General features: G+C 38.7%; 1 protein-coding gene across 1 annotated transcript; it reads left to right on the plus strand.

Moving 5' to 3' along the window:
• The first annotated feature begins 6,690 nt into the window (after positions 1-6,690).
• LOC139446271 (beta-1,3-galactosyltransferase 1-like) lies at positions 6,691-8,612 on the plus strand. The gene is made up of 2 exons (XM_071227622.1): positions 6,691-6,725; positions 7,451-8,612. Exons 1-2 carry the CDS (start codon positions 6,691-6,693, stop codon positions 8,547-8,549), a joined length of 1,134 nt encoding a protein of 377 aa, XP_071083723.1. The 3' UTR covers positions 8,550-8,612.
• Positions 8,613-9,918: the final 1,306 nt, after the last annotated feature.

Here is a 9,918-nt window from a genome sequence, read left to right on the forward strand (position 1 = left end):
TCGCTATATAAGTGCAATAATCTTGGACGCGACGTTAAACCCAATTTCACCTCACCTCACCATAATTACAACTACCACTACTGTTTTTTACAACAGCGAATACGACAAACTACTAGGTCACTTGTCAGGTCACCGTGGTGTTGCGCAATATCCTCGCACAACGCGATAAAGGGAAGACATTATTCGTTATGTTTAGAATGTTTCTGATCATATTAAAAAGTATATAGGTGCGGACAATTCAATCTCACACCAGTAACTAGAAACGCAGACGTACAGTGAGGTATGTTGTCGTGTAAGGTGCTCTGCTACTGTGTTTGAATGGTTGGTATTGTCACAGCACAACATGTACACAGTGAGTGTTGAAAACATGATCTATTGAAAGGTATTAGCATGTGTAAAGTTGCAAACATGCTGCGTGTGAAAGAGTGAAAATTCAAAAGAACTTCGATATGCTCTTGGTGTCATCGCCAGAAAACGACCTGACTGAAAAACGAATCAGCTCGGAATGCTTTCTGCATTTCAGAAGTCTGCGTTATTAATGGTTGAAGTACGATTTATATCTGACAGTCAGCATTTTGTATAAAAGTTATTTTCATCGTTGTAGAATATTAAAACAGATTTGATTAAAAAGCACTGAAAGTTTTTCTGTATCTGATAACATATTAAAGGTATTGCATAGACTACAAGCTTCAGATCATCATAAACTATACACCTAAGAGCAACTTGCACTTCATCTTATTATGGCACACATAGGTCACAGTCTGATTGGTGCCGACCCACATCTAAATTTAGCAAAAGCACTTCTGTAACATCCTGGCATATTCGATTTTTTTGGTTTGTTGTTTTACGCCGCACTCAGCAATATTCCAGCTATATGACGGCGGTCTGTAAAATAATCGAGTCTGGACCAGACAATCCAGTGATTGACATCATGAGCATAGATCCACGCGATTGGGATCGATTGATATGCATCAACCAAGTCAACGAGCCTGACCGCCCGATCCCGTTAGTCGCCTTTTACGACAAACAGAGTCGCCTTTTAAGGCAAGTATGGGTTGCTGAAGACCTATTTTACCCCGGAATCTTCACGGATCTGGCATATTCGACTTTACATGGAGATCTATACAGTAATCAGTTTTAAAGTTCTTATACGTTCTCGGGGGGCACGGGTGGCCCAGTCGTCTAAGGCGCCGCGATTCGCTGTGCAGAGTTGCGTCCCTTGGGCACGCCAGAAACCTATGATTGTGGGTTCGAATCCCGGTTCGCCCCGATTATGTTTCTAGGTTTGTCAGCACCATACCCGTGCTCGTGGGTTTCACTGAAGTGGTAAACGTCTGAGACCTGCATCACTTCAGGCTTTCCTCCCACATTAAGCTGACACGCCGTGATATAACTGGAATAATGTTAAAAGCGGCGTTAAACCCAACTCACTCACTCACTCTTATATGTTCTCAGTTTCCCCATGTTTCTACTTATCCTGTCGTTCCACGCTGCCCTGCGCTTTATCTTATCTGGGATTACAAAGATGACCTCATACACACAGCTACATTCTCTAAATAGCTGATGAGCTTTAAAATTCTAGTTTTTGTACCCAAGTGAACCATTTCTGTCTGCCCCCTCGAATATATTTCTGTTTAGACAAAATCTGTCCATCAGCACACACCCTCGCTAATGCCAAGCAACAGCGACCTTCTGTGCTATCCAAGGTAATCTAATATATAGCATCTACAGGGGTGTATCTTCCCACTCCGAGGAAGTATCTGTATGCATGGTAGATAGTCCTGTAGACCCATTATAGCCACCCCGTAGGTAATCACTGGTAGCACTAGGTTGCCATAGAGCTTTGTAAACCCATTAAAATCCACACCACCGAGTAGCTTACTCTTTGCTATAACCAGTCCCAATGACCTACTTGCTGACGGGGCCAGGTATGTTGCGGTGTTACTGTAGTTTAAAAAATCAGTCAATACAAGTCCTAGGTTACGGTACATTTTTGCTGTCTCCAGATGTGAATTTCCACATGTCAAAACATGTCATTGACACAGATAGGTATAGAAAGTGTAAAATCTTTTATTTTTTTCACAATTGATGTGACGCCTATTTCTAAAAAGATTATTGAAAGATCAGGGAGTTACACACGTCAAAATCGTCACTTACAAAAGAGATGATGCAATCTCTAAATCAAATACTTATCTCATAAGGCCGCCTCCGTGGTCTTGTGGTAGAGCGTCCACCCGGAGAGCGGAAGGTCCAGGGTTATACCAAAAGACGTTAAAAGATGGTACTTGTTGTTACCCTGTCTGCCGCTAGGCCGTAATGGGCTTAAACAAGAACTGTTCGGCTCGGAGTCCGTATACTGTGTCTGAGTGGGGTATTTATGTTAAACTACGGCATGGTATATCAGTGTGCTAGCACTATAAATCGGCATCAGTCCGGACTAGTACAAGCAGCCACACACACACACGTGCATGCACGTCGCTATATAAATGCAATAATCTTGGACGCGACATAAACCCAATTTCACCTCACCTCACTTATCTCATGACCTTTTCTGAACCAATTCCTCTGAGAATTATTAAATCAGGATATTTTAACATTGAAATCGATAAGTACATTCCAAACGCACTTTGATAGTACAAAAGCCAGCAGTTTGGGCACGGTGGACACTCATGCAACAGTTGCAAGATATGTTTTTAAGGTGGAGAAGATGACCATAATACTGAAGATAAATGTTCTAACAATCCTAAATGAGCAAACTGTTCACGAGACCATGGGCTTCCTCGAAGTCCTAACCAAACTTCAACACCAGACTGTAAAATTAAAATATGAAAGAAACATCACCTTCACAGAGCATTCAATCACAGCTATTACCTCTCCAACCACAGCTGTGTCCTATTCTGCTGCTGTGACAAGCATACCTTTAAATCAGTCATGTCCGTACAATGCTAGACATACATTACTTAGGTTTCCACGGATAACTTGGTTCAGTCAAGTTCTTCACAAACAGATGATACATGAGCATCAGCGAGTGTGTCAACATCTTCAATGGTAGCAGCGCCAGTACCGGTGTAACAGGCTGAAACATCCTCCTGGCCAGTTCTTCCCAAGGTATAGTCCGGTCTGTTTGTCTGCTGTTTGGAACAAGATAGATTACTATTATTGAAAGCTGACAAAAGATTTTTGCTGATTTCTCTGAACCAAAACAAGACAGAATATGGAACGGTATAACATAATGAAGCCTGTATTAGTAGCTCTCATTTGATATGTAACATAGTTAACTTTGAATAAATTTCAAAAATTGAATATTTTTATTTTTTCTATAAAAATGCTAGGTAATCGCGATAGTAAAGATGACTGAATTTGGAAATGTTCCCCCATTTAGACTTTTTATATGATGTTAAGGAGGGCTTGTTAAATATGAATCAACGAAAAACATTTCTGTTGCAATTTGTGGTGGGTCTATCGTTATTTTGACCGGACAAGTAAGGTTCAGCCAACCTGTTCTTCCTCTCTCTTGCCTCCAGCCTAAGCCAGTTTTATCTCATCCTAGGCCAGTTCTTATCCACTGTGGTCGCACTTTCCAAGATCATCAAGCATGTAATGACATGGGGAAAAGGTTTTTCAAGGCCAAGTCACTCCCTTTTTGATTGCTTCAGGAAAACCATATTTCAAATATTTCTCTTTTTTCACATATTTTTGGAAATTTTATATTCATCTTCCAAAATATATTTTAGATATTGTTCCACAATAGTGAAAGGTTCCTATTTATATAATTATGTGATGACTACACAAGAAGCCTCAGAGAGACAGAGAAACAACTTGGAGTGTATCTGGAAGAATACAGAAATAAAGGTGAAGAAAACTGCTGTATTTCATATGATAAACTCATATGGTTTTACAGAAGTAAGAAAAAATATTGAAATTATACATACCAAATATTGTAAATATACTTTGAAAATAGGATACAAATCTTCAAATTAGGTGAACTTGGAAGGAGGAGAATGTATGAATATGGTGTTTTGAAATACTGAAGTATTGAATTAAGCTGTTAAGAATGCCTCTGGGTCTCTGGGTAAAATATCCAAAGTTTTGCTATTTCATACTATATAAATATGATGAATTGGGCTTCATTTGTAAGATATACATTTTTTAGTTATGGCTTTGGTAATTTATAGTTGATGCAAGATGTCGGAGATGTTTTTATTTATACATTTTAGGAAAGAACAAGAGCTTTGTTTATGCAAGAATGGTCAGATTGTATATCTAATTCACCAAGGCTATATTTATTGCACATTTACAAATCCTTACTACTACTTGAAAAAGTATCATCGATTAAGACTGTAAATCTAATATATTTAACAAACTTGAGATGTTGTTCAAATGATTTTAAAATACATAAATATGGAATGTCTAGTTATCATGACTTCTGACAGTATGCAATTTCCGTAAAGAAGAATAAATAATGAATAATACCATGCACCATTTATATGTCCAGGTTATACTAACTTAAGGTTAAGGTATTATCAATATCCTACCATGCACAAGGTTGTATTGTTACACACAACAAATGACGACAGCATATCATTTCAGCTAGCTCTTTATATTGAAAGACTGTTTAAACTTAGAAATTCCAAAGCCAAAATATACTGAAGCACTCTGTCACAATATGTGAAATATTATCCAATCATCTGTACTATTAGCCTCATGGCCAGACTATACGAAATAATTCTGTTCTGTTCTGTTCTGTACTATTTTTATAATTATGGAATATGAGGATGTTTATGTTGATTGATGATTGACAAAAGTTAAGCTTCTATGGTGCCTATGATATTTATGAAGGTTTTTTTGCATATATTTCTCAGTACTGCTGACTAATGGGGATAATTTATTGACATCAGAATGGAAATAGGACTTAACTTAAGTAGAGGAAGAACTTACTAAATATATATAATTGTAGCGTGATGAAGGATTACTGACGCTTAGCAATCCATCTGTTGTGGTAATGAAATCATGAGATTCTCAACAGATCAAATGTATATTAACAACACCAGTTTTTATGCTGAGTCTCCTACTTGCGTCTGATTGAATTTCAGGGCGTTATTTGTCAAAATAGATATATGGACGATGCAACTGTTGTCATCAAAAGAGTTTCTTTCAAACACATGTCAATTGCATTGAAATATTATTTAACACCAATAATAATAAAAGTATCTGAAGTGTAAATATGCGGTGGTTATACTGAGGAATACTCATGCTATATTGTTCCCTTTGACTAATATACTCAGAATATTGTTAAATCAAAACTGCATTATTAGGCAAATATGATATCTGGCATCGGGATTCGAAATCTATATGTTCAGGTTATGCAAAAGTGCCCAGGTGTATATTACGTTATCAATGGGAAGATTTACCCAAGGTAATGTTTGGCTTTAGGGAAAGATCTGACTGAGGCTGAAACTTATCTACCTGATATAGTAATTTAGTTTTGTGTCATTACATTCATTATTCATTATCGCGCTTCTTTTTTTAAACATTTATTTCTAAAAAAATACACTCACTTGCTCCTCATAATAGATCTTCTCTCCCAACCTAGTGAAATGAAAAATATGTTTGTCTGTCACTTGCTCCTTATGCTCGCATCCAGGAACACCGTAAACTAAAAATCCAATTTGCCTGGCCATATGTACAGTGTATCTGAAACTCAGGGGGGAAGGGGAGAGGTGGGAGGGCCAAGGCTACACCTTCCACACCTAAGGTAAGCTTACTGACTTGAGGGGGGAGGGGGGAAGATCTAGCCAGGTGTGGGAAAGAACTAAGGACAAACCTTACCCAGGAGGGAACTGGCCAGGGAAACATTTAGCCTGGTACACCGCTACCCAAAACATCCCCTATTGTGAAAAATGCAAGCAAATTAGATGATTTTTCGAAAAATTCAAATCGTGTACCAACGGGTTACCGTGACCTATACAGATATACAATCGATTTCAAACTCCGGAGGACATGGCTGTCTCTCCTCATCGTCACAAAATGGGAGCAATAGATCTACTGTTCATCCATCTGTAACATGGACATTTTTAATCCACTACTTCAGTGGCACAGCAGAGGTCTGAGGACCAATTTTAATGAATTACACTTATTAGTACAAGACAGACCAACAACATTGATTTGCGTCAGTACAGTTCCTATCATACATTTTCTTCACGGCTTGCCTCAATTTATATCCCAATTGTGTAACAGACCGACAATTTCAGGTGCGTGTGGGTTCAACCCCGTCTGACCATTATAATCAGGATCAGGATGTCCGTCAATGAGTTTAGTATAAGGATTGATAGTCTTTCCAGGATCTTACATGATTCAATTGATTGGTCCATTTTCGTTGATTTCATGTTGTGGCAAAAATATGCGTACCATCGAGAGACACCTACAGCTATTTCTCATCAAAATTCAAATTCGGTCCCTTGAAAATGGATTTAAGTTTTCAAAGACCAATTGTATTCGTTTTTGCAGGAAATACCAGCGCCATAAAGATCCTGAACTATTTTTAGATGGAAATTCCCATCGAGGTTGTAGATGAGGCCAAGTTCCTAGGACTCATTTTCGATCAGCATTTCACTTTTCGGCATCATATAAATTATTTTAAGACTAAATTCCTGATGTCTCTAGATTTGTTGAAAGTCCCTGGTAAACACTATGGCTGATGCTGCGGCAAAGGCAGCATTCAACAAGTCTGTGACAACACTTATTTTACCATTCAGTGATTACAAGTCTATAATTAGATGCTTCATCTAAGATCTAATGCAAAAAAAGAAGAACACCAAAGTAGGTATATACAAGCTTGATGAGATAATCATAGTCAAGCATGTTTTGCTTGACTGTTGTTTCTTTCTCACAAGGCATAATTATTATCATTCAACGTTCTTAAAGTATCTTCTTGATAACATCAGTGATCATTTAATTCTCGTTTTTTTTTAAAGAAATATAATTTATTTTATACATTTTAAAGGTTTGAATTTTGTTTTAGATTAGGGTGATGTTATCAACAACTGAGATTATTGACGGCGATGCCATCTACATATTAAATAGTTTGTTGTATTATTGATCTGGTTTGTTTGTACCTAAACTGTGATATTTTTTTACTAATGTACTGTCCTTTGTTAACAGGTATTAAATAATAAATGACTGGTCATCGCGATATGGCTTCAATATTGCCGATGTGATGGAAAATATTAACTCATTCACTCTTCTATAAAACTGACACATCCCGTGAGAGTGAAGCATGTAAAGCCTATTGTAACCTTGTTTTTTAGCATCCCCACAGTCCCTCCATTCCAAGTGAGATTTATTGAAATGTTGGTTTAAGATAATATATAACTGAGAAACAGCTGTCCGTACCTGAAAAATAATGGAGCATCTAAACAACAGAACAGTGTTTATTTTTCTACTGTTCCAGGGTGGTTAGCTTGATCTGTCTGGGAAGGTTCCAAAGGAGATCATGGCAATGGATGCTAACTCTTTCTGTAGCAGGTGCTATGGCCTATGCGCTAATCAGAGGACACTGCTCTCCAAAAACCACCCGGTCTGTATCAAACGAAGAAGGTAAGGCACTGGAGATCAGGTCGGAAACACTAACGGTTAGCACGACGATGAATGGAAACGCCTCGAGTGAAACAACCACTCTGCCAACCACGATTGCCCGTCATCGTATAAAGGCTATTGCTGGAGAGAGGGCTTCGAAAAGAGTCTATGCGACTTCCCAAGTACTGGGATATCTCAGAATTGCAGACAATGATGTTGATGCTTGGGATAATTTACATCAGTACAAATTCTCGATGAACTCCGATAACTGTAAGGGCTGGGCCTCCATAGTGGTGATAGTGCATACTGCCCTGTACAACGTCAAGAAGCGACAGAAAATCAGGGACACCACCAGTGTATGTGACACTAAACATGGGTCAGTTCTGACTGTTGTTTTCCTAGTGGGGCAAACTAACAATGCTTCATTACAGACAGAGGTTGCAAAGGAATCACAGAAATATCAAGACATGGTGCAAGGGAATTTCATAGATTCTTACCACAATCTGACCCATAAACACATTATGGGCTATCATTGGGTTCTCAGTCACTGCAAAAATGTGAAGTACGTCATCAAAATGGACGATGATGTCGTTATTCATGTTGCAAACGTGTTGAGGTACCTGATGTCGAACCCTGTCCCTGAAGGGCATATTATGTGCTTCGTTGTACCTGGGAGCAGGAAGCGAATAACCGGAAAGTGGGCCGTTTCCAAAAAGGAGTATCCATTCGTCAGGTACCCTCCATATTGTGCAGGATTTGCCTACATGACAACACTGTCAGTTATCAGGAATCTACACACAGCTTCAACTTACATCAAGTCAATATGGATTGATGATACGTATGCTACCGGGATTCTAGCACTTGCATCTAACACTAAACTGATAAAGTTTCCCAAAGGACAATACTTTAATGGGTTGTCTAAACCACCCGGACGTTATAAAACAGAAGGGATGTTCGTACTGTACCGTGATTAACTGATATTGGTAGCATAAGGAGACCTATGTACAGAAAAGAGCATGTCGGTCTGCAGGTGATGTTGGTTGGTCTACAGGTGATGCTGCTAGAATAAGGAGGGTTATGTACAGAAGGGGACGTGTTTGTCTGCAGGTTATGCTGTTAGTATAAGGAGTAGTTTGTACAGGAGGTGGGCGTGTCAGCCTGCAGTTGCTGTTGCCAGCATAAAGAGAGTTGAGTTCAGATAGGGGGCGTTTCAATCTGCAGGTGGTTTTGCTTGCATAAGGAGAGTTGTGTATAGAAAGAGGCTTGTCGGTTTGGAGATGGTGTTGCCAGCCTAAGAAGTGTTATGTACGTGCCATTATCGGAGTTGTGATTGACTTATTCCTTTTCCTGTTGGTTATGAAACTTCTGAAACTAAGGTTTATAGTTAAAAGATGAGGAATGGTTTGCTTAAGTTTCACCACGTTTGTTGGCAATTTCACATTTAGTTGTTAATAGTGCATTACCATCTTTGCGATGGTGAACTCAGATTTTGATTCATAGCCCTATATCTTTTGAATCATGTTCCACACCTTTGACATGGGTATGCGAGAATTGATTTTTTTATGCGAAGTTCCTCTAGGATTGAATTTTGTTTCGTTTAAAAGTGCGTCTCACCTTGGCGCTTGTCATTTTCACGTTATTCAGGTTGTGAAAGGTAGCATGCCGGCAGAAATATTTCTCAGCTTTCTTCCTATTTTTCTAGCTTGTTTACAATCATCATCAAGCCATGGTTTACGTATGGTTTGCAGAGTACTTATGAATGCTTTGTTGTACGTATTGATGGATAATGGTCACTTCCACAAATGTTATTTTGACCGGCCATTCAAACTCGCTCAAAATATTTGAATCTGTAAGTGAAAGATCAAGAGTATGTTCCTGTGGCAGAATGTAGATACTTCCTTGAAGATGCTTAAATCATGCTTCGGGAGCCGACCATACAGCCTGAAGGTCTCATTGGCAGACAGTTGAAGAAGGAAAACGATATAGTGACCATAATATAAACACTATGTTCAGAGTTAAACGGACAGCAACAGTTTGAAGATTATTGTTGTGTGGGCTATGGATTATGCCCTGCTTGACCAGGATAGAAGAACCTCCTGTAACTCTATCACCAGGATGAGAAAATGAGTGGCAACTGTACTGGCGAATGTCAAGTTTTCTTGGAGATAAAAAGCCGATGGTTTAAAATCTTGAATCTTGGATCAATAGCTTTCATTAAAATTCATCTCAAGACCATCTATGCAATTCCATTGTATAATGTCCATGAGATGTATCATGCGAACGTAAGGAAGACTTTGTAGTACTCCCTTTCACTCATTTCTCAATGTACATGTGCCATCGACA

Source organism: Haliotis cracherodii, unplaced genomic scaffold (assembly GCF_022045235.1).
Source record: "Haliotis cracherodii isolate W230 unplaced genomic scaffold, xgHalCrac1.p SCAF_6, whole genome shotgun sequence".
Taxonomy (NCBI): domain Eukaryota; kingdom Metazoa; phylum Mollusca; class Gastropoda; order Lepetellida; family Haliotidae; genus Haliotis; species Haliotis cracherodii.